We start from the raw sequence: 25,352 nt of genomic DNA, 5'->3' as shown, positions 1-25,352 counted from the left end.
TTGGTGAAACCCTGCCTTGTGAGGAGAGAGCTTTTATATAAACTGGTGATTAAAGGCAAGAGGTATCTAATTTGGGATTAAGAGAATCACTGAAGAATTTAATAGTAAAAACAGTTGCTAGAGCAGCTGTTATAACACAGCTCATACAATTGGCAGCCAAACTGCTTCCAGTTCATCAGTAGGTGACATATTTAATTTCCCTCTGCAGAAGTCTCTTAAACACGTTTCAAAAGAATATTCTAAATTCCACAGGTTTTTGACCAGCTTTCTTTGCCCATATATTCACCTAACGCTTTTATGTTGCTCTTCAACTGTGACACTTTAGAAAATCATGCTTTGGATATGTTGATCTAGGTTGAGTAACGCCTTATTCTGCAAGAAGTGTTGTAGAAGCTAGTACGAGCCTGATCCGGAACCACTGCAAACCATGGATGTGTTCCTACCAATTGCAGTCAGCAGTACGCTTAGGCTGAAATGCGATCACTGTTAGAGCATATTCCTTCATTTCTTTGCTGTCTGGGTCAGTCTGATAGTAATTTGATGAACTTTGATTAGGATATTTGTTTTTCCCCAGGGAACTCTGCCCACCAATGTTCGCAGTCCAAATCTCACCATGTTTTGGAGATCCTGGAAAAAGGAATACATCTTTGCCTGCTCTCTCTGTTTTCTCCACCCCATACCATCTTACCACATATATAAGTGAAGTAAAAGTAGGACTTAAAAATTAGCGTAGTTCAAGGTTGTTGAAGAATTGCAAGCATTCCGTTCACTAGCAGTTATGGACCAGTAACTTTAAGAGCAAGCATGGAGCTAAAACTCCTGTTCTGCCCTGTTAGAGAAAATTGATTCCTGCTTTCTTAAGAATCTTTACCCTCATCTCTAGGCTTGGAAAAGATTGCATTGTTCTAGCATTTAAGTTATGTAAATTAGCACTAATTTTGTCACTTAGCACCTGTACAAAATTTTCTACTAGAACAGTTCTTTAAAATATGGCATAAACAAAGCACAAGATGCTCAGTGATACTGCTCTTTTGTTGATGCTTATTTGGGAAAATCTGCATAAGCTATTGAGCATCTTCACCACAGATAAAGATGTCATGGATATGCCAGAAGCATGCCAGGAAAACTTTAGGCATGTGGTTGGTGTTAAATAGTACCTAGGCCGCTAGTCAGACTTTCAGCAAGCTATATTTTGGAAATATATTAAATACCATGATGCATATGCTAAAAACTTAACCACATCTTTACAGTAATGATAGTGTCTTTGCTGTACTTGAAAACTTTGTCTGCCAAATGTAACTTAATCTGCCTATAGAGATATTGACAGAACTCATACCTTCTGCTGGCTTTTGTCTGGTATCAATGTGGCCTCCACTAGTTCTGCGCTCTGTTCTGCGTGAGCAGATGGGATCCTACAGCTGTTTGAATAAATATTAGTTTTAAGAGTTATTCTGCTCTAATTAACCCTTCAATGGGGGGGAAAATGGTGGGGAGAGAGCACCTAAGGATCTCTCTGCTTCAGGCCTCTTGCCCAACAGGATTCATTTAAATGTTCGAGCGGTGATGAGGTGAGGAGTCAAGTAAAGTGGAAGCTGTTCCTCAAGTCACCATCCTCTCTCTGCACGCAGAGTAGTTGATAGCTCATGCACTTTCAACAGCTGAAAAACCAGAGCAGAACATGCAAACACATCCACCGTATAACATATGTGGGAAGCAAGAGGAGGAGAGTGTTAACTTTAATAGAAAGAAGAGGATGGATGAATAGAATGGAGAGGCAACCTATATCAGAGGTCCCACCACAGTCAGAAAAACCTGACGGGCGTATAGCTACCTCCTCCACAAGGAAGAAGAGAAGAGTTTTAGTGGTTGGAGACTCCTTCCTAAAGGGATCTGAGGGCCCAATATGCAGAGCTGACCCCCATCACAGGGAGGTCTGCAGCCTGCCTGGAGCCCGAATCAGGGATATCACCAGGCAACTCCCCAACCTGGTGAAGGCCACAGACTACTACCCCCTGCTGATCTTCCAGACAGGTGGGGAAGAAGCTGCATCCCGTAGTCTGAGGGGGATGAAGAAAGACTACAAGGCCCTAGGACGGTTGGTGAAAGAGTCTGGGGCACAAGTTGTTTTCTCCTCCCTCCTTCCATTTTCAGGTGATGACGTGGGATGGAATAGTAGGATTCTCTCTATTAACGCCTGGCTGCGAGACTGGTGCTACATGCAGGGCTTTGGGTTCTTTGATAATGGCTGGTTTTATAAGACAACAGGCGTGACAGTGATACATGGGAAAGGTTTATGTCGTAGGGGCAAAAGGGTTCTGGGACAGGAATTAGCGGGGCTCATTTGGAGAGCTTTAAACTAGATTCGAAGGGGGATGGGGTGGTAGCTGGGCTTGCACCACTGGGGCAATGCTCTAGTGTTGAGGTAGACCAGGAGGCCCCCCATCCCCCTGGGGTGAAATCAGGAGGTGAATCTGGGATGAAATCGGTGTGCCCAGCTCGCTCCCTGAAATGCCTGTACACCAATGCACGCAGCATGGGGAATAAGCAGGAGGAGTTAGAAATCCGTGTTCGGTCGGGGGGCTATGATCTAGTGGCAATTACAGAGACTTGGTGGGACGCCTCGCATGACTGGAATGTGGTCATGGATGGCTATGTCCTGTTCAGGAAAGACAGGCCGCTAAGGAGAGGTGGTGGAGTTGCTCTTTATGTGAGTGAGCAGCTAGAATGTATTGAGTTCTGTCCAGAGGCAGATCAGGAGCGAGTTGAGAGTTTGTGGGTGCGAATTAAGGGGCAGGCTGGCAGGGGTGATACTGTTGTGGGTGTCTATTACAGGCCACCGGATCAGGATGAGGACGGTGATGAGGCCTTCTACAGGCAGCTGAGAGCAGTCTCTCAATTACAGGGCCTGGTGGTTGTGGGGGATTTCAACTACCCTGATATTTGCTGGGAGGCCTACTCAGCCAGCCATCCTCAGTCCAGGAGGTTCCTCCAGTGCGTTGATGATAACTTTCTGATGCAAATGGTGGATGAGCCAACTAGGAGAGGAGCGCTGCTGGATCTGATCCTCACTAACAAGGAGGGTCTGGTGGAAGAGGTGAAGGTTGAGGGCAGCCTTGGTTGTAGCGACCATGAGATGGTAGAGTTCAGGATCTCATGTGGCAGGAACAGAATAGCTAGCAGAATCGCAACCCTGAACTTCAGGAGGGCCAACTTTGGCCTTTTCAGGCAATTGCTAGGGGAAATCCCATGGGACAGGGTACTAGAAGGTAAGGGGGCCCAAGATAGTTGGTTAGCGTTCAAGGACTGCTTCTTCCGAGCTCAAGATCAGAGCATCCCAACAGGTAGGAAGTCAAGGAAGGGTACCAGGAGACCTGCATGGTTGAACAGGGAACTGCTGGGCAAACTCAAGTGGAAGAAGAAGGTGTACAGATCGTGGAAGGAGGGGCTGGCCACTTGGGAGGAATATAAGTCTGTTGTCAGAGGATGTAGGGAGGCAACTAGGAAAGCTAAGGCCTCCTTGGAATTAAACCTTGCAAGAGAGGTCAAGGACAACAGAAAGGGCTTCTTCAAATACATTGCAGGTAAAGCCAACACTAGAGGCAATGTAGGCCCACTGATGAATGAGGTGGGGGCCCTGGAGACAGAGGATAAAAAGAAGGCGGAGTTACTGAATGCCTTCTTTGCCTCTGTCTATACTGTTGGAGGCTGTCCTGAGGAGCCCTGGACCCCTGCGGCCTCAGAAGAAGTCAGGATAGAGGAGGAATCTGTCTTGGTAGATGAGGGCTGGGTCAGGGACCAATTAAGCAACCTGGACGTCCATAAATCCATGGGCCCTGATGGGATGCACCCGCGGGTGCTGAGGGAGCTGGCGGAAGTCATTGCTAGGCCACTCTCCATCATCTTTGCTAAGTCGTGGGCAACAGGAGAGGTGCCTGAGGACTGGAGGAAAGCGAATGTCACTCCAGTCTTCAAAAAGGGCAGGAAGGAGGACCCGGGTAACTATAGACTGGTCAGCCTCACCTCCATCCCCGGAAAGGTGATGGAGCAACTTGTTCTTGGTGCTGTCTCTAGGCACATCAAGGATAGGGGGATCATTAGGGGCAGTCAACATGGCTTCACCAACGGGAAGTCTTGCTCAACCAACTTGATAGCCTTTTATGAGGATGTTACCCAGTGGATAGATGATGGTAAAGCTGTGGATGTGGTCTATCTCGATTTCAGTAAAGCGTTTGACACGGTCTCCCACAGCATCCTCGCAGCTAAACTGAGGAAGTGTGGTCTGGATGATCGGGTAGTGAGGTGGATTGTGAACTGGCTGAAGGAAAGAAGCCAGAGAGTAGTGGTCAGCGGGACAGAGTCCAGTTGGAGGTCTGTGTGTAGCGGAGTTCCGCAAGGGTCGGTTCTGGGACCAGTTCTATTCAATATATTCATTAATGACTTGGATGAGGGATTAGAGTGCGCTGTCAGCAAGTTCGCTGATGACACAAAACTGGGAGGAGTGGCTGAGATGCCGGAAGGCTGCGCAACCATTCAGAGAGACCTGGACAGGCTGGAGAGTTGGGCGGGGAGAAATTTAATGAAATATAACAAGGGCAAGTGTAGAGTCCTGCATCTGGGCAAGAACAACCCCATGTACCAGTACAAGTTGGGGACAGAGCTGTTGGAGAGCAGCGTAGGGGAAAGGGACCTGGGGGTCCTAGTGGACAACAGGATGACCATGAGCCAGCAGTGTGCCCTTGTGGCCAAGAAGGCCAATGGCATCCTGGGGTGTATTAGAAGGGGTGTGGTTAGCAGGTCGAGAGAGGTTCTCCTCCCCCTCTACTCTGCCCTGGTGAGGCCGCATCTGGAGTATTGTGTCCAGTTCTGGGCCCCTCAGTTCAAGAAGGACAGGGAACTGCTAGAGAGAGTCCAGCGCAGAGCCACGAAGATGATTAAGGGAGTGGAACATCTCCCTTATGAGGAGAGGCTGAGGGAGCTGGGTCTCTTTAGCTTAGAGAAGAGGAGACTGAGGGGTGACGTCATTAATGTTTATAAATATGTAAAGGGCAAGTGTCAAGAGGATGGAGCCAGGCTCTTCTCAGTGACATCCCTTGACAGGACAAGGGGCAATGGGTGCAAGCTGGAGCACAGGAGGTTCCACTTAAATTTGAGGAAAAACTTCTTTACTGTAAGGGTGACTGAACACTGGAACAGGCTGCCCAGAGAGGTTGTGGAGTCTCCTTCTCTGGAGACATTCAAAACCCGCCTGGATGCGTTCCTGTGTGATATGGTCTAGGCAATCCTGCCCCGGCAGGGGGATTGGACTAGATGATCTTTCGAGGTCCCTTCCAATCCCTAACATTCTGTGATTCTGTGATTCTGTGAAAGTGAATTATCTGCCATTTTTGTTCCACTCCAGATGTAGTTTGGTAAGGAGATCGGATCTGTGCATTAGATAGTCTGAGACAGAACCTTGGAAATTGGCAGCCAGTTCCAGCCAAGGGTGGAGAGAGAGGGTGGTAAATGTGTGAACAAAACCCAGCCCAGATTATCAAGTAAAACCCCAAGCCAATGGGGTCCTTGGATATTGAGTAGCTGGCACTTTTCTTCATTTAAAGATGAAAAATAGCTTTTGATTTCCAGGTGAAGGGAAGTACTTTGAGAGCAGTCTGTTGTAGATCATGACAAAACCTGGCAAGCAAACCAATCTCAGCAGGATTTCACAGTTGAAAATCCATGTGAATGGCTTTTTGCTTGGATCTAGGTGTTAGCGTACTGTTGTGCCTACCCATGTGTCACCAGGTTTTGGTCCCTCATTTAGCATTTTTGTTATGAATTTTGTCTCGATCTGAGATGCTATGCTTTAAAGAAAAGGAGTATTTGTTTACTGAGAACTGAGATGTCTTCAGTATAAAAAGAATGTATTTTTAGAAGCATGATGTGGTCACAGTTTTTCCTTCTGTTTTGCTTTGTTAAAGAGGTAATAGTGATATCCTCTTGAGCTGAAATCAACCACCCAAAACAAGAGCTGGGACAAAACAAAGAGAAGAAAGAACATAATAACAGTCTTTCTTCCAAAGCTCCTCAAACAGCAAGCACACTTTACAACTATACGTTCAGCGATTAAAGATTTCCAAAATCAGTGAAAAGCTTTAAGGATCCCAGTAGCCGCACTCAGAAAGCCTGTGCGACTTTGCTGTGCATACTGCTCTTACTGGCTGGCTCGACCTCTGGTAGTCCTCTAATTAGCTTTGTAGGGGTCTCTGAAGGCATCCAAGTTTCTCACTGACTAGGGAATTAGGCTGAATTTAGGCTGCCTGAATATACGCATGCTGGTTTTGAGCATTTTCGGTAAGGATCTGTGTAGCGCAGTGTGCTGCAGCCCCTCTGGAACGGCGAGTGGGAGCAGCTCGGTGGTATGGGCTGTGCTGCGGCACGGACTGCACCACGCTTACGGCAGAAAGCACAGAGCAGATCGGTTTGAAACGAAAGGGAATTTAAAAAAAAAAAAAAGATGAATCCAATTAGTCAGTTGAAATTGAGTTGGGGTTTACAACTTGAATTTTTAGGCCCAGATCCATCAGAGCACTTAAGCACCTGCTTTACCTTGAATACATTTTGCTTTTCAATAGCAATCATTTGCCTAGCTATCAGAGGCCTCCAGAAAAGCCAGACTTAAAGGTGCATTGTAAAGCATGAGGGAAGGGTGGCAGACAGTCAGTGATACTTAGAGGAATTTCACTTCTTCACTCCCTGCACTGTCTGTGGTTTAAATGATGCCTCCTTAATGTTGCCTTAGTGCAATGCTTTTTGTTAAATAGCCTGTAAACAATATCAAGAAAGGTTATTTAATGAATAATCTGACTTTTTCTTTGAAGAGACTTGTTACTGATCTTAACTTGGAATCTCTTTATTATTATGGAGGGGAATAACAACCTTAATGTCATTTTGGTTTGATTTCTTTGTGTGAAGGGCTGACAGCTCTCCCTTCTCTCTCATCACCAAACATCTGAAGAAAGCGCTGTTATTGAGAGATTACTGCAGTGGTCCTTGGTCTTACAGAGATTTCATCAGAAACATTTTGTTTTTAATGGACAATGGAAAATGTTCAGCTGTCCATTATTACACTTCTTTGTACACAGTCTAAAAATATAAATGGAAATTATAATTACATCTGTAATGCTGGGTCCCAGCTGAAATCACTTTAATCCCAATGCGGAAAAAAAAATCAGTATAGGAGCCTTAACCCTGGTCTTTTCCTCCTTCGACATTTCATTTTCAGTTGTACTAGTTTATGCCACAAGTTTTATAAGTTTTGAAGGGACTTCAGTATATGGAGACCATTTTGCATCCTTAGAATGGTATTGCTATTTTGTGCTTTTCTGACTTAGAAACTGGAATGTTCTTCTTGAGTAATGGTTTATATTGTAGCTGCTTGATATGATATGAAATTTCTCCTTTTACTTTTTGATCATTAAAAAAAGAGGGGCCTTTGAAATGTTGCAAAGTTCTTTTAAAGAAAATCCCATTTTACAGGAAGTAGAATTACACATATTTTTGTTAGAGAGGAACGCAACTCAGCATTAAAGATTTAACATTGAGGTTTGGAAAAGACGTCATTCTTAACTCAGCGCAGGCTCTCTACTATGTTGTGCTTTTTTCCTATGGAATTAAAATAGTAGGTCTGTCAAGGTTAAATATTATGGTTTTTATTTTTTTATATCAACATCTGTAAACACGGACATGCCATCGAGTGTTTTCTGTTTCTGAAACCTGCATCTTTCTGCAAACCTGGACTTAGACCGATTTAGACTGCTTTGTTTTGAGTTAGCTTCTGGAGAGGAAAGGAGAGGTTTCTTTTATGCTGTAAGGCCTATGGAAACTATTAATTGCCGACTAACTGCAGCTTCCTCTGAAGCATCTGGTTCTGGTAACAGTCAAAGACGTGATGCTGCAATTTAGGGCATTGCTGCATTGCCCCAGTTGCCACATTATTAATAACTGTAGATTACATCCTTGTAGCAGAGATGTGCTATTCATCTGGTAGAATTTCTTGTATCTTCATAATTGCATATATGTACCCCTCTCTAGATCATGAGCACTCAAAAAGTAAAAAATAAATTATCTGCATTTTGGTCAGTCTTTTCTCTGAATACAATTGAGAAGGAATGTTTCCACGTAGAGTGAGGCATTTCAGCAACCCACATCTAGTACTCTAGCTATTTTTTTGCTGTCTAGGGCTGTCAGGCCTTAACTTCCTGACTTCATTCCAGGATACAGATGTCTCATTCTCTCCCTGCCCTCTCCTCCCCTTTCAGATACCATTCTTCTGTACAAGACCTTAATCCAAAGCTCATTGAAATGCTTCCATTGACATCCAGAGTCTTTGGCTGAGGCCGGATGAGTCTGGGGCACAAAGTTCCTCATCGCATCAAGTTATTCCCTGGTATCTAGGCAGAGCACAGATCTCTTTCCATCTTTACTTCCCTCTGCAAAGCATCTTGCTGTTTTTTTTTATGAACATGCCACTTCAAGTCTATCACACCACACAATCTGAAAATACTCAGAATGATACCGTAGTAGTGACCTTTATTGTTCATTAGTGAATCAGCAGCGTAGCTTACTGTGGCTTTAAATGAGCTATATAAATTGGTTGTTATTTTCAGTGATGATTCCCTTGATTTGAACATACTAGAGCAAAGATAATTGTTTGATTGATTCATTATGTAAAAGATTGTTTCAAGTTAGAAGGTTTTTTTATTTAATTTTTCTTCCCCAGCCAAATTGAGACATGCTGTCTGGAATCTTTGCCAGGTTCTTACCAGATTCAGGTCGGGAAGTGCTATTGTTTTTCTTTTTCTCACTGATGGCCTGTAGTAGCCTTCCTGGGTGGAACAGGGATGCCTCTCTGATTGTGGTGCTGTTCATCATGATCTAGGCTGAAGCTACTGACAGCATCATGTCTTGCACATAAGACCGTACTGCACATGGTAGTCTTTGACACACAATGTATATATGTGTTCAAAAGGAATTAAAGTCTCTACCTGGTGGTGCTGTCCAAAGCCTCTCTTTATCTCAATATTGGCTTGCCCCTATCTTCCAACTGCTGTGCTGTCACCTCTGAATGCAGTGTTTTGTCATGCCTTTAAAGCTTTTTTTTTTTCTGTCTTCTGCTGTGTGCTCCCTCTTCCAGCTTCAGCATCCTGATGTCTTCTGTTCTAGATACATGACTAAGCTGATATAACTGTGTTGCCACAGGCTGTGCTTGCTCTCTCTGGAAGGTTGCTGTGCTCCAAGAACTTTGCTGTTGCAAATTTTATCTTGTCATCTGGCATGCAGCATGGTGTGCAGATGGTAAAGAAGGAATTTGTTTAGAAGCTACATATATCTTCTATTACAAGTGCTGGGGGGGATGCACGTAGATCTGGGATATTGATGATTGCACCAGTTCCCAAAGAGCAAAGGATGCTGCATGCCCAGGGACCATGCTAGTAAATCCTGCTGGATGCGTGATGCTGCCCCGGACCAGGAGCGCAAGGAGGAAATTCACATAGATCTGATGATGTCTCATGTCATCTTGGACTCTTTGCAGGCATTGCCAGGGCTGGTGCTTCTGGGGAAGAAAGCAAAGAAGAGAATAATAGCCAGGCCAGGAGGGGAATGTGGCAAAAAAATGTGATGGGAGCCATGGGCTCCAGGAAACCAAACCTGGGCCTTGTGGAGGGAGGCAGAGAGGACAGCAGGGGATGTGGCATCTTGTCCTGTTGTCATGTCCTCCTGTCTCCAACCTGTGGTCTAATATGATGTGCATTGACTTCCAGATTTGCTTTTCTTAGAGGAACAAAGTCCAGCAAATGAAAAGGGGAAGGGGAAGAACTGAGCACAGAAGTGCATGAAAATCAACAGTTATGTCATCTTCATCTGTGAATGGACCACATAGCTTGTATATATCTATAGGCATTAAAGTGAGTGCCATATAATGAGTAAAAACTCTACCTATGCCCATAAGGCTGGGTTACAGCGATGGGGAGCTGTATTGTGCGTTTCCTCTGTGCTGCGTGGTTCAGGTCTCAAAGCAACGTTACAGTGATGTATTTGGTAGTGGTGGCGTGTGTGTGTGTCTCATTCACACACAGCTGTTCTGCAGGGTTTGTTGAGGGGGTGTTTGAGGAACCGGGCAGATTCACGGCTGTGTCTCACCTCTCCAGAATCTGCTTCTGCTACCAGAATCTGGTGCGCTAAACCCTCCTCGTCTGAGCAAGTCAACAGCCTGTCCCAGGCTGCCGCCTCAGAGAATGGCAGGGACTTTGTAAATAAAGGAAACAATTGAATGATAAGTTCACACTTCAGCACACTGCTTAACAACCTGATAACAGTTAATTACATACAGTATTTTCAAATGCAGCAACAGGGAGATAACTCATGCAGAGATGGAGCACAGGCGCTTGGGCCTCACGACTGAAGGTTAACCTCTTACTACCCACGTCCCTAAAGAGGCCAGTGGCCTGCAGCTCCGAATCTCACCAGCTTTGAAGATTTACTGGCTAGCAGTGACTCAGGGCCACGCACGAAGCATTTCCTCAGCCGCAGGCAGGGGCAGTGGGACGCTGTGCTCAGCCCCGGTGCCTTGCAGGGCCCCGCTTTGAGAGAGCAACCTGTGTGCTGGCGGGTGGGAAGTGCAGGGTGGTGAAACAAGGGTTGGCTCCGCTGTGGGCAGCAGGTAGAGCATGTCCGGTCGGCAGTCACTCAGCTTGCTGCAGCTGCACTGATGTTGGTGTAACTGTAGAAGCTCTGAAGGAAGAAGCCAGCATAAACACAGCTGGAACGGGCTGCAGTCGAGGGCGCTCGCAGCCGCCGGCAAGTCACAGCAGCTGCCGTCAGCGCTACTGCTCTTCGGGCGCCGGGTGGGACGTTTCCGTCTCTCCCAGCCCGGTGGGATTTAGGGGTTTGACCCTTGTTATTTAAAGCTCAACTTCAGGACGTCTGCTGTCAGAGCATTAAGTTTGTGACTTAATGCAAGTCTAATTAACTGATTTGCCTATCCAAATCTGGAGATTTACACACTTCTGTAGAGGCAGCTGTAAAGTTCTAACTTGAGCTGTTTATCATGCCCTGAGCCTTCAAATCTCAATTATTAAAGGTGGTGTTTAATAGCTGGCTGGAAAAGGGGTGGTTACCAGAGTGTTAATGGAGTGCGGCAAGCCAGGAAATCTATAATCTAATGCCTGTATAGAAATGAATGGTTCTAACAAAAGAAAATACAAGGGGGGAGGATGTACTTGTAGGCTGTTCATGCTGTTTAGGAGCAAATCAGTACATGAGCAGTAGGGGAACAATGGGGACTGAATTACTGCCTGAAGAAAGAATAAGAGCTGTTTGTTTTTAAGGTTCCCCTTGCCCCCAAAAATCAGCCATCGTTCTCCTCTGGATCTTGAGCTTTGCCTTTGTTGCAAAGGGTAAAAAAGGGAATGGCACATCCCAGTGAGTTTAACAGAATGTCTGGACCCAGAAAGAAACGAAACGGAGGGAAAAATAACCAGCTACAATCCGTTTCAAAAAATAATTTTCCTTTTTTATTGAAGCATGGTTTTACTACCCAGTTTGTGCCACTGGAGGCAGAATTGACAGCCATGCTTCATCATGGCAATGGAAGCAAATGCTGCAAGGAATGCTTTAATTTAAATGGGAGATGCTTTAAAAAAAAAAGCCTAAAAGCTTGGTAATAACATTAATAACCACTTCTTACAGGTTTTTACTAGCCCACTAAAGATCAGACAGCGTGTTAAGATCCCAGCGGCTGAATAGTAAAGACCTGGGCCCAGGTTGTTATTACTTAGGAAGATTCTTTTAATGACTTCTGTTATTTGTTGAAAATCATTTGAACAGCATAGCTGAATAATCACCATGCTTTAAATTCATTTCACGTGGAAAATGAGAACAGGATAGAATTTGGGTTTATGTGTCTTTGAAAGCACTTTACAAAAGCGGCGTGGTTAGCAGTAGTGCTGTAAATGGATAGGCGAAGGGAGGAGGCTTCCTTGCTCGAGAGGAGCTCTCCTGGAGCCCGAGTGGTGTGTTTGTTTCCTTCTGAGAAGGGATTTTGACTATGGCAACAGAATTTCTTTTAAATCAAATTAAAATCCCCTGAACCACCACAGGACCTTTAATTTGTGCCCTGGTAGCCTCCAAAAAAGCAGAGATCTGCAGAAGAGGTTAGGCGAAGAGATCTGAATAGTACTTCTGGCTTTTGTGCTGCTGCTGTGCTGGGGCTGGAGGTGGGATCTCGCCTCTCTGCGTCTCTCTCCCTTCTCATTGCTTGCCTGCTCTTGAGGGAAGTACCTGGCTCTTCTCGTGGCACGGATAGGGGGGTCCCCGTGCCCATTGGAGCTAGTGCACAGTAATGCAGTACAAATATTACCACAAGAGAGATGTCACTTCAGCATCTCGCCCCAGTGGTGGCAGTTCTGCATGTGTTCAGTACTTCTTCATATTACTTTGAGTCTGCGTTGAAATGCAAAATTCAGCTGAGAAACCTAAACAGTTGCTTCTCTTGCTGGCTTAAGATGCATATGTCCTTTAAAAAGAAGTTTTCTCCCCTCCAGTGTAACTTGGCCAGCATCGTCTCAGAAAGGTGACGCAAGAGACCAAAGGCCAAGAACCTTTTTAGTCTATAGGAAGAGCTTTCAGCCCCTGCTGATCTGCAAAACAAAAGACCAAAGGGACCTTAAAATCTCATCCAGGTCTCTCCCTGACAGAGCATGGGGGTTCCTGAGCAACAAGCATGATTGCTTAGCATTGAGAGTAGGTTACCAATGCCAAGAGGTTAATGACTCACACGGTATTATGTTGTGTTGAATAATGAGTAACATATGAAATGACACATGTTGTAATGACTCACTACTTAAAGTACCGATCTACTTAAGACCCCTTTAAGCCTGAAGAGATCGCAGAATAGCCATGTCTTGTTCAATAGGTGCTACTTTATTTTATGCCTCCTGGTAGAAGAGATGTGCCATGCCTGAGAGCATATGAACAAAACAAGTGGGGAATTGAGTAGGAAGGATTATTGGACTAGTTTTGAGTGCTGCTTGGGCATTTATAGAGCACCGGCTAGCGTATTCGGGTTTTTGTTGCTGTTGATTTGAGGGATTTAATCCTGATTGTTGCAGTTCCTATATTTGTAGGTTGGATTTAGGGAAGGAAAGAAAGGGGAGCTTTGCTTGCAGGATGGGATTATCAGAAGCTGGTCTGAGATCTGCTGTGGAAAATAAACTAATGCTGGAGCAAAGGAGCAACACAATGTTTTATGGCTTTGTTACTGATGGGAGGGGTTAATTAAATGGCACTCTAAATTCTGATGTTAACCAATATGCGACATAGTTTGCTCCATTAGGGACTGAGAACAATCAATTTGCTTGTATGCAAAATAGACTGTTCATGCTGTCATAAGAAATCTTATATAATCTTATAGTAAAGTTTTAAACCTGTCAGACTACTGTCTTCCTATCTTACAGTTGTTTCTGCAGTCTGATTTCCTGCATGGAAAGCTAGTATCTGACTAAACATTATGCTTGGTCCTGGATGTAAAAACAAGTGGGACACCTAAATGTCTCCAATTGCCAAGAACTGCCCAGGGAGCTGCTAGGGCCCAACATCTTTCAAAATTTGGCCCTCTGCAAATAACAAAGGACTTTAAGGCTAGACTTCAACTAGACTAATATAAACTTGTCTATGCACTTACCTTCTGGGATTGTGGTGCTTTTGCTGTTTGTTTCTAAATGTTCCAAGCTATAATACTGCAGAGTGAGGAAAACTATGTATATAAGGTCTTATGTTCAGGCCAGTCAAGGCCACTGTTAAACATCACAAAACTGCATGCAAGGGAAGAGAATTAGGTCTGCCTCCACTGCATATGAAATGTACTCTTGCTTGAATTTCAAACAAACTTGTATGGATCCCTCCTTCTCCAAATCCAAAACAAATATGAATTCTTTAAAAAGGGGGGAGAGAGATTTTTCCACTCTTTTTTTCCCCCCAGTAACGCAGGTCATGAAATGATCATTATTTTTATGGGTCTGCAAAGCTTATAGAAGTCAAAGCTATGTAATATACATTGCAGAGTGTTCTGCTAATCCCGTCCAACCGCAGTCGTGCCTGGCCCAGGGATGAGGGTCTGGTAACTGGAAACCTGACACTGAAGGAATTCCAAACACAGTCCTCAAACTAAAAACAGCTCTCTCCGCGTGGCATGTGCTACATGAGAGCCAGGGATTGTATTCGTTTATGTTATCTGATTTTTTAGCCTTGCATTGTTGATAAAAGAACAGGAGAAGAAAGCACCTCCACCAGCTCAGCCCATAAATAATGTGTGTGGTGTGTTTGAGGTTAGTATGACATTACTAGACATCTGCCGCCTTCTGAAAGGTACAAGCCTCTCTCACAGACAGCAGCCACTGAGCACTTCCTTGCGCTGCAGATTCTTCCCAGCGCTAAGATACCAAATTTGATTTCCTGTGGCTTTTTAAATGCAAAACCCATCATCGACTGTGGGAAGATTGGTCTGAAACGGCAAAGAATATTTGTTATAGGAGTATCTCGCCTATTAAGATAGAGGCAGACTTTAATGAAGCTCAGAGTCATGCAGTGATTTAAAAAAATTTTTAAGTTACATGTACATTGAATATTAAGCAACAGAAGTTCTTAGTGCCACTGACTACAAATAGCACTGCGGTGTCTTTAATACCGTATCTGGAGAGATAGGCACTACATGGTCTTTTCAGTCAGTTGTTTTTAGTGTATGTTGAGAAGAGCTTTATAAAGACACAGTGTAATGTATTTGATACTGTAAGATTGTTTGTTTGCATAATTTAATTCTTACATCAGCTTCTCCTTTCTTCTTTAAAAGTAGATCCTCCTGGCTGAGAACAAACAGCCTGCAATCATGATGCATACAATAGAGTTCTTCAGTGAGAATTTGGACACAGATAGGACCTTGTTGCTTTCTCCTGTTCTTTAATCACAGCCTGAGCTGCCTGATGCCACCACCCAGAGCCTCTGTATGTCTTGCTTAGACATGAAAGAGACTGCAGCCAAATGTGGGCTTTCCATTTGCCACTTAGTGTGTGACTGTCTTTGAAGTTTATTTCAAGAAGTACTCCCTGACAAAGTAAGAAGGCAGTTTTTCGTGTGAGATTATATCCCTTGCAAAATATTCCCCCAGCAGCGAGAAGGAGATAGTGCTGTAAGAAGAGAGCATTCCCTTTCTTGCTTTTTACCAGGTACTAAGAGGGTGACCTCTGTGATTCTCCCTATAGGAACACAGGCAAAAAAACCTCTTTGTCGTGATGAAATCCAAACTCCCAACATGATGGGGCACAGCATGAACAGCCAGACCATCATTTTGCTTTCCTTTCCGTTCAGATAACCCAAGCATGTGTCTTGTGGCTGATGTTAAAGGTGACCTGCAAATGGGGGTTAACAATGAAACACAGCAAACCTGAAATGAAATTATTTTTTTCTGGTTGTTTTTTGAAGCATCAGGTATTTAGGCCAGTCTGCCATGTGAGATTCTCCACAACTGAAGAATTACTGAAATAGGGGCTTTAAAAAAAAAAGGGGAGGGGGGACTGCAAAAAGCAAAAAGTATTTTAGTTAGGTTTTTTGAGACCTACAGATACCTCTTTAATTTCAATGACTAAATAACATTTTGGGTAAAAGAAGCCTTTCTTAAGCATTCCAAATCCTTCGGTTCAGTTTTAAATAAACCCAGAAGCTCTTAAAAATTCTGGAGCAAAGCCATAAAATATTAGATGTTCTATTCTTTGTGCTTGAAAGGTAAATAAAGCAGGGATAGAAAAACAAACTACTTCAGGCTTTACTTGTCAGAGAGAGAATAACAACACGTGTACTGTTAATTGAACATCAGTCACAAGTCACCTGCTTTATTTGGACAAGGCTACTTTGTACTCTTAAAGCTCAAAATGATCACAGTTCTTACCTGGAGAATCATTCAGAAGATAAACCAGTACAGCTGCTAACCAGCATATGAAATAACATGGCATAACATGTTTGCAGCTAGCTGTGTGTGTGATCTATAATTTCTCTGCAGGGGAAGGTGAGATTTCACTTCCTTACAATAAAATGAACATTTTAAGAGGCACCTTGCCCATGACATTCTTGAGGAGTGCATTTTCACATTGGCCCACCAGTTTTGCTCCTTTCTTGAACCTGGTGCTTCTGCCTCCCTTCCTTCCACTGCATCCTTCAGCAGCAGCCTCTGCTTTAGCTAAACCTGCATCAGTGATGCATCTTCCAGTGGGATCCAGCAGAGCTGAACTATCAGCAAAAACACTTTTTGAGCTCTGAGATCAGTTCCTTCCCAGGATGTTGTGTCAGCTTCCCTACCTTCTGCCTGCCATTAATTTCACTGGACCCCCAGGTCAAACAACTGGCCAAAAATCTGGAAAACAGCTGACGGTCAGAGCAGCTCCTACTCAGCATGTCCTCTCAGAGGGCACACTCCTGGCCTGGTCCTTTTGAGTGGCTGGACCTGCTTGACCCAATTTGTGGATTTTTGATCACTCCCCTGGGTCAACTGATTTTCCACTTGAGGTTATTGGTTTGACCCCCAAACTGTGGGTCACTTGTGAGGTGTGATGTGGCCCTGTGAACTCTGAACTCATCAGGAGCCAACAAAAACAGCGAGGGAGGGGAGAAGAATTTCATTAGGGCCTCCTCAGAGGTGGCAATGTCTGCCGAATGAAAAGGCAGGGGTTGTTTTGCTTCTTGCAGAAACAAGCATAGCATCTACAAGGGGCTGCTAAGTAGAAAGTGTTTGGTTTGAGTTGTTATGGCAATTTCTTTAAGGATAAACAACAGCATATACTTTTACACCATGAGCTATCAAGTGAAAAAGGTGTTGTTTCAGAGGTTCCCTGCTCTTCCTGCCGGGAACTGCCCCCAGTGTCCCAGACTTTCTCCTATTGGTGACAGCATTTCTACAGCCACAGCTTGGTATCTGTAGGTGTTTCTTCTGCCTTAAAAAGACTGACTTTCTGATGGTTAATTTGACACACTTGGGGAGGGAAGGGCTGGTTTTTTTACTGTATTTTAAGACTTGTCAGATGGAGGTTCATGGAGACCCCCAGGCTCTTGGTTTGCACTGTGAGCAGCTCCCCAAGAGAAGACGTCATCAGGCATGGCTGGTAGGTGGGGAAGAATGAATCCTCAGGAAATAACTTGGCTTCAACATGCAGCGCTGGTCATAAAAGGGAAGAAAAGTGTCGTCATTGTAGCATGTGTATCTGCACACATAACACCCACTGGGATCCCCAGGGGAAGTAAGCTGGAGAGTGTGGTGCAGCCACAAGGACATCTTTCATGAAGTTTCCCTTGGTCATGCTGCTGGGGGGCTGCCTTTTGGGCAGTTACCAGGGTTTCCCAAGGTTTTGCTCATGTGAGAGTTCTGGTATTCATTGTTTAGATCACTGCTTGTATTATTGCCAAGGCTGCTAAAAAAACCTCACATCCTTCTGTCTTCCCAGGGCTTTCCTAAAGGATCCATGTGAAGTGGATTCAAGCCTTGTCTCTGTGTACAACCTCTTCTCCCAGATGCTAAGCCCTGACTCTGGGGAATACACTCGAGAATGATACCACCTATGGGTCTTTTGCCCTCAGAGAAGGGAAACTGGTGCTGAGAGTGAACAGCTTGGATATTTCTTATTTTTTAAAGAAAGATTTTGCCCTTCCCGCATGTTCCTCTCCGCAGTTTGTCTACACAACCAGAGATGGTATTAGCTGTAAGTGCACCAATGGTGGATTTAGTTTTGTAGCATAGGTAACAGCAATGAAGACCTGATGGCACAAGCTCAAGCAGCTTGGGTGCATGCGTCAGGTCTGGCACACTTGTGCTTTGATTGCTCAGGCTCACCTTCACTGCACAGTCCTAGGTCAAAACTGCCTGAATGTGCTGCCCTCTGCATAGTCACAGCTTCTGTGGCAGCAGTGTCACACTGTCTCCTAGAACTGGACTGGCTGAGCTTTCCTGGAAACAGCTCTTTTGACTGGGTGGCTCTTTTCTTGCAGCACCCAGACCTCTTGTGTGAGTTAAAGGATGAGCTGTGTGCTGAAGGCTCAGTAGATGATGCTGGTGGCTCAGTCCTGTTCTCAACAGTCATTTTGGTACCAATTAATCCTGAATTTGTTATTTTAGAGTAATTCAATTTTGCAGTTAGAGCTCTGTCCAAAAGCTACCTGGCTTTTCAGTGAACTCTGGATCAGGTTCCAAGCTCAGTCCCTTTTTAATGTGATCCACAAGAATTTGGTTGATCATAGCTGCTGCTGAGAACATCTTATAAAATCTAATATACAGGATTTTGAGCATTATCCTTATATTAGAAGGTGATGGGTGTAGGTTTGACATTTGTTCCTGTTCGTTTGCTGCTTGACACAAAGCAGTTCCTACCATCGCAGAAGCCTTTTATGATTGGAAGTACATTTTTGTGCACAAAGGAATTAAAAGCTGAGTGTGATGGGACTGACTAGTGAACAAGTCTTCGTATAGAAATACATGGAGCAACTCTGGCCTGCTGTGGAAATTAGGCTTTGTTGCAAGGTGTAGGTGTGCGAGCAGAGGCAGCAGTTGTCTCAATACATGTTGTTGAGAGTCATTTTAGTATCTCAGAGGGTGGCTTCAGGCCCTTCAGCACTTTGTCTGGACTGTCTCACCAGGAGGGTGGGGAGGGGGGAAGCCGGAGTGCCTGTCTTTTATAATGTTCTGTTTTTAAAGCAAAAAATCTCTGGGGAGCATAGGGTCCAAAAAGTCCAAGGCCTGGAATTCTTCCTCTTGCTCTTTCCATTTTAAACAGGAAACATTTGCACTAAGTTATTCCAGGGGGAGAATTGTAGGTTCATTTCAAGGCAGATAGTGTTTTTTCATTGCCTATGTCCATGATTTACCCCATGGGCTTAAACGAGTGCAGCAGAAAACCACATGTTTTGTTTTACTTCATGCAAAACAAGTTCCAGTGGAGTCTGGGAGCCCAGATTAAGAAAGGGAGAGCATGCTTGTAAAATCTCTGTGTGAACAGGATAGAGGCATTGACGAATTGTGAGCACCTGATCTGCTGTACCAGAATGATGACTTTTTTAATAAATCTATGCAGAGAATATTTAAACAGTTAATGAGTTCAGTCCCAAAGCCACAGAGCAGGTGTAATTGATTTATACTTTCAGCCCCTGTTTGGTCAAAACCCTGCTGTCTTCCTTCAGCTCTCACTCAGAGAGAAGCTTCCTCTGCAGTCAATGGGAGGTTTTGCCCAAAGTGCAAAGGCATTTGCAACCAGACTGGCAAAAACTCCTAATTGAGTTGAACTTTTGGGGATGCTCTGGTGACATGTCTGTGAGAACAATTATTTTTGCCATTTCAAAAGTATCACAAGTTAAGCTGTACTAGGGGAAAATATCAGTGCTTCATTAGTGCAAATCATGGAATTAAGATGCAGAAAGCTGCAGAGGGGGCTCCATGGCACATCCTCAGGGATGACATGTTCACATGTTGCTTTTCACGTGAACTAGAGCTTGTCAGATCCATACTGATGCAGACAAGTTACAGGGCTGTTGTAATATCAGGCCTTCTAGATCACAGGAGGTTTTTTTGAAACCCCATTGGCAGCTCGCCCATTAAACACAGGTATTGTAGCCTGACATCCCTAGTGTTTCTTCCAGGAGTTCCAGTTTTTCCAGCTACGGTGTTTGGAAAGTTTTACAGTCTGACATGTTAGGAGAAAAAATAGTGGGAAATGGCTTGGAAAGCGTGAATATTTGTGCATGTAAAGCTTATGGGATTTGCAGGCTTGCAGACCCAACTCATCTGTTTATCCTCAGGCTAGATAAGATTCAGTCAAACATGCATTGTTTAAAGGAGCTTTGTTTCCATTATGGCAAATGGATCACAGGAGGCCTTGGGAGCTGAAGGGCTCCAGTGCTCCCCCATTGTAAAAGGGCTGCGATGTGCACTGGACCCTTCCTCCAGCGGCCTGGGTGTTAGCCTTCTGTAGCCGTGCAGGTGGGAGGCTTGTCCTTCAGAAGTTCTTTTGATTCATTTGGACCTGTCATGCTTGAGATGGCATTTCCTTTCCCAAAGTGAACATAGATGGCGAGTACAATAATGTGTCGCTGGACTAGTAGACTGCCTTTTTATGTGTTTTATTATGTTTTTCCTCCTCAGGCGTGGACCTGCAGAGCCACTGGAATATTTAACAGGGCCACGAGTAATATACAAAGAGAGAGATCTTCCCTACTACCAAGGAGGACAGCCTGTTGTCCACCCATCTAAGGGGAACTACATCCGTGCACCGGACACAAGAGTGGCAGAATTGAGGTACCCCCAGTATTACCCAGCCCAGCCCGTCACAAACCAGCATAAAGGACCCCTCCGTCAGGACATGCCACCTTCCCCTCCTCAGTCCCACCGAGCACCAGCTTACAATGAAATAGTCCGACACCGTGGGACCAGTCCAGACCAGTATCAGTACAGGCAACAGGATCCTAGGCAGAAGAACCCCATGACTGCAGCTGTATAGCAATGCACTGGACTTGCCAGCACAGCCCAGGAGGAATCCTGTCAGACGTCATCCTTGTAGAGTTGTTCCCAAGCGTGGCTGCCTGTAAGAATTCCACATGAGACCTGGAGTCGTTCTTACTGAGCTGGGCTCAGCATAGGTGCTTTCTAACAGGCGAACTAAAGCCACGAGAGGTACAATGTGTTTTGAGTACGTGAGGTACCAGACAGTTGAGTATTTTTTAATTCCTTTTAAAAATAGAAAGTGGCTGATGGAAATGAAGCGCAACACTTAATACACCTCAGGGCTATTTACCGAATCCAGTTACACCTGTACAGTACATAGCTGTCTGTATAAGGGCAGTGGTGTCACCAGAGTTTACTTCAGAGTGCTGCTGTAGAGCCTTTAAGTGAGAACACAGCACACAGTATGGACTTCATGCAGAGCTGGGGATCTTGTGTAATCCAGTGTGTGATTGTGAGTCGACAAGGGACTGCTGCGGAGGTGGCGGCCACATTCCTGGCACGTTCAGACCAGCAGCTCTGTGCTTTAAGGATGCTGCAGTTCCAGATTTGTAATCTGGCCTCTGTCTTCCTCTTTCTGTTTGGTGGTTGCAGCATTTATCTTGTAGCCTTCATTTTTTGCAGTTTGTGTAGAAAGATTCTCCTCTTACTACACCTGCTGCGTTTGGAGTAAGGCAAAGAGCTTTAGCTGCCATGCTTGGGCAGGCTCGCAGAGGACAAGGCAGCCAAGCCACCTGAGAAGTGTGTGTCTGTAGATGTGCGTGTGTGTGCTTGTGAGTGCTTCTTAGTTATACAGCATGCACTCTTTAAATGTAAACCCTGGAGATTGGATCCTCAGCTGCTGTCAATAAGTGTCGCTCTTGGTGTTTCAGTGGAGCTGGCCTGTGAGAAGTGGCTGAGGAGCCAGACCGGTGCCAAGTGCCAAACTACTCAAGTTCCTGCAGCCAGGGCCCATCAGGCCAGCAGGGAAAGGGGCTTTTCACAGCAAGGGGTGAGGGAGAAGACAAGGTAAACAACAGGGAGGGCTTCAAGACCCTGGGGCCCAGGAGGAAGAGAGAATAGCAGTTTGTAGCAAGTTATTTGCAGCAGTGCATAGGAAGAGAGAAGGTGTGGGTGGGGAGAGGGGGCCAGCAGCGCAGCAGGGCCATGGGGGAACGGGGCGGTGGGGTACGTGCCCGGCTCTTTGCCCAGCACAGTCTGAGCTTGCTCAGCAGCCAGCCACCCGGGGAGGAGGTCACAAATGCATGTCCCCAGCCACAGAGACCTGTGCTACCCAGGCCAGCAGGGCTGTGGGTGCTCAGAGATTTGTCTCAAGGATTTTGTCCCAGGGAAACCATACAGTCTAGCCACCTGTGAAGTTTCCAAGTGTCCTTAATTCCTCGACTTCTGCCTTTTGGGAGTGTTATTAAACCCTTTGGACTCCTCTCCTCATCAGGGAGAGACTGTGACCTGACCAAGGATTAAGCACAAGGATTTCTTTGATGTCTTTTTGACACCTTTGGTATGCAACAGATTAAATCACATAGGTCACTTCCCAGGTATTAAATATCACCGGGAAGGTTTGTCCTGCTAGCAGTGTGCCCCTTTACTAGATATCCCTGGGAAAAGGGCTCGTTAGAGTAAGAGGTCTGTAAGGCGCAGGGCAGGGTGGGTCTGTGCGTTCCTGCTTTCCAGGGGCCACTGCTGGTGGGTAACGGCCCTGATGAGAAGCAGCGTTTAATCCCAGCCAACGTTTCTTCCGTACTGCTAATGCTAGTGAGAGACTGGCATAACCCTGAGGCATGGGGAGCACTGGCAGCTGCCCGGCCTACCGATCGCTACCCACCAGCCAGCCTGGGAAGCACGGGAGAGGAGACAGCTTTGGGGTGGTGGGGGATCATCTCCGGTATTCAGATACAGGGCTGGACTCCCTGGGGCAGGGGCAGGCACAGCTCTAAATCCAGTCAGGAGGAAGCATTGGTGGGAGGGAGAGAGGAAGAGGAATGCAACTGATTATGAAGCAAGTGTGTTCAGTTCTTGTTCTGTTTCTTTCTGCCCTCTTCCCTAGTAATGTAGGAGGGAAAAACCTCTGGAGGGAAGGTTGGATGTAAAGCTGGATGTCTCTCGGTACCTTCCATAAATAAGGCGCATTCCCCAAGGAAACTCTGCCTGTTGTGTACGTGCTGTACACAGCCTTGTACTTCTCTCAAAGAGTTTTAGATGCTGTAGGATACTCAGCCAGGACTTGGCAGCCACAGGGTAGCTGCTGGTGTTATGAAGGCCTGCTGAAAGTGAAGCGAAAACAAATTAAAATACTTTCCTTTCCCTCCTTCAAATATAACCCCTGATACATTTGATCCAGCTGTAAAGAAACTAATACGTTTGTGACAGTGGCTTTATCAAGCCAGGCCACAATTAAGAACAGCTCTGAATATAAGCTACTGCCTTTATAAATCACTCTCAATTAACCCTTCGAATGGCATCACAGCACAGTGAACAGAACTTATTTACAGTATTTCAAGAGCCAGGGCCAAATAAAATCTGGATGGAAACAGTTCCTGGGTTATTTATAGCCTTTGAAGGACCTGTGCAATTGTCTCCCTGTAACCTGAATCTCTCCTTAAGAGCTCCCCTTGACTTCATTGGCTCCACTCAGTTGAGGCAGACAGATCAAACGAACACCTTCTGAGCTGTTAATCTTACCCAACAGGTTATTAAATGATGCTTCTGCTGTTAGATCCGTACAGCGCTTCTTCCGAAAAAAAGAAAAAAGTGCTACAAGTATAATATATGGATGCATCCTACAGGTGAGGAGCTAAGGCGGAAGAACAGTCTGATCTAGCTGGGGGAACAAGACCAAAAAGTATTGCAGAGCATCTCATCAATCCCTGGTGCCATTGTTCTGGGAGAAAATTGCCATTTGCTGGTTTAATATCTGGTAGAGGTACGGTATTTTCAAAATTATGTGTAACTACAGTATATATAGTAAGCTTCTCTGCAGTGTAAAATGTATGATTTTAGCACCATATTGTGGAAAAATATGTACCGTGCAGAATTCACGAGGTGCTACAACTGACGGTTGAAAATACACACTTGCAAAATCCAAAAGAGCCGTTAAGTAACAAGTTGTTCTTTTCCCCATATGTCCATATGTTTGGGAAAATTGTGAGTCTGAAATGCTCTTGACACGTAATTGCCTCACACTCGCTCATCCAAAATGTGCCAGTCCAGCAGTAAAGTTCCTGACGTAACGGGTGTGAAGGGAGAGTTTGGGTTTGCCACAGGAGCAGCGTGCCATAAGCGTGCGTGTGAACAGGAGTCAAGACAAGGGGGAGAGAGGCCCGCTCTCACGTGAGGCTGGAAGCTTTGATTTCCTGAGCTGGTGGCATGCAGCCTGCGTTTCTGGCACGGGGCCAGCCAGGCCCAGCAGTTGAAAGATTAAGAGATAGAAAAAGAGCCTGTGGATTTTCTGAGTGACCACCCACTAGTGAGCCATGATCTTGGCCTGTGAGCAGACATTACCACTGTGATATATTATGATGCAGAAGTCTCTAGGCACCCCTTGAATGCATGAAGAACTATCAATTTGCCCTTTGTGGGGAAAAAAAAAGGGGAACTAAGCATTAAAAAAAAGGCTCCTGCCTTGAAAAAGTGCATGCAGCCCTGAATTCCAATTCACTCCAGCTTCCTGATCTAGAAATAGCTTCACATGCTGCCTAATTTTTTTACAGATGAAATGTGCTACCTCCTCCTACCAGCCATCACACAGTTGTTTATTAGAGAGCTAGTGCTGTGAGTGAATCCTGCTGACTGCTCTGCCAGGGCCGCATCCTGACACTGCTCTGAGCAGGGGCTGCTTTGCACTTCCAAAAGGCCCTACACCTGTGCTCTGTCACAGATGTTCTGCAGAGTCTCTAAGCCCTACGTGCAAAATCAGAAGCGCTATTCACTATCTCTGCATAGAAGAGAGGGCTTTATAAGACACTATTCTGTTATTGTGGGGGAGAGAGAGGTGTTTGATCCTGATAATATCTGTGTGTTTAAGTGAAACATTTGCAAATCGTGCGTGATTGTTTTGGGGGAGAAATTCAACACACAATTTGAGAGGTTTTTTCTAGTACCACATCAAAGATTTTGATCGTTTGTTACATATGGCTATATAAATTTTACCTGTTTTATTTTGCATTAAAATAAAGGCTTTAAGACTATATATGGGTATGTATTTCTATGTAGAGTCTTTCTCTTCTTTGTATCTACAAAGTCATCCTCACCGCTGGATGTGATTTGATATTAGAAGATCACGTGTGATCAGGCCGGATCAGAATTGGTAAGGTGACTTTTTTTTAAAAAAAAAAAAAAACAAACCACAACAGCCATGTGCTGCCTTGTAGAAAAAAAACACCCCAGGGCTTAACTTGAATCCCTCTTAAATCTGCATTGTCTTCAGTTGTAGAGCCGGAGTCCTGATCGAAAGGAGACGTGAGAGAGAAGTCCCTTGCCGTCTCGGTGAATTTCAGCTTAGGCAACTGCATGTTCATTGCTAAAGTTCCCCAGACAGTTTCATCTCAACATCGAGCTCTTCTCTTGCTGTCGGTAACAACTGAGCTGTTCTGCGGCTGTGTAGCAGGTACCAGGTGCAACCAACTGAGGCTGTATTTCAGCGAGATGGCTGCAGCGCTGTCTTGCCAGAGATTTAGGACTCCTTGAAAGTTTTACACAGGTGCTTAAGTTGGGGTACGTGGGTCATTTCACTGAAGCTGATGACACTACTTTTCATACTCCAGATTATGCGCAAGCGTAAATCTTTGTA

At 45.0% G+C, this 25,352-nt stretch overlaps 1 protein-coding gene across 4 annotated transcripts in view; it reads left to right on the top strand.

Moving 5' to 3' along the window:
* The window catches only part of PARD3B (par-3 family cell polarity regulator beta), a 429,076-nt gene extending 404,326 nt beyond the window's left edge, over positions 1-24,750 (top strand). For all 4 annotated transcript variants that reach the window (XM_068407693.1, XM_068407691.1, XM_068407692.1 and 1 more), the window contains one exon: positions 20,207-24,750. In XM_068407693.1, coding sequence (XP_068263794.1) covers positions 20,207-20,561 — 355 coding nt within the window. In that variant the 3' untranslated portion in view covers positions 20,562-24,750. The remainder of the gene's footprint in view (positions 1-20,206) is intronic.
* The last annotated feature ends 602 nt before the right edge of the window (positions 24,751-25,352 follow it).

Source organism: Nyctibius grandis, chromosome 9, assembly GCF_013368605.1.
Source record: "Nyctibius grandis isolate bNycGra1 chromosome 9, bNycGra1.pri, whole genome shotgun sequence".
Lineage (NCBI taxonomy): Eukaryota > Metazoa > Chordata > Aves > Nyctibiiformes > Nyctibiidae > Nyctibius > Nyctibius grandis.
This window is presented reverse-complemented; position numbering and strand designations above follow the sequence as displayed.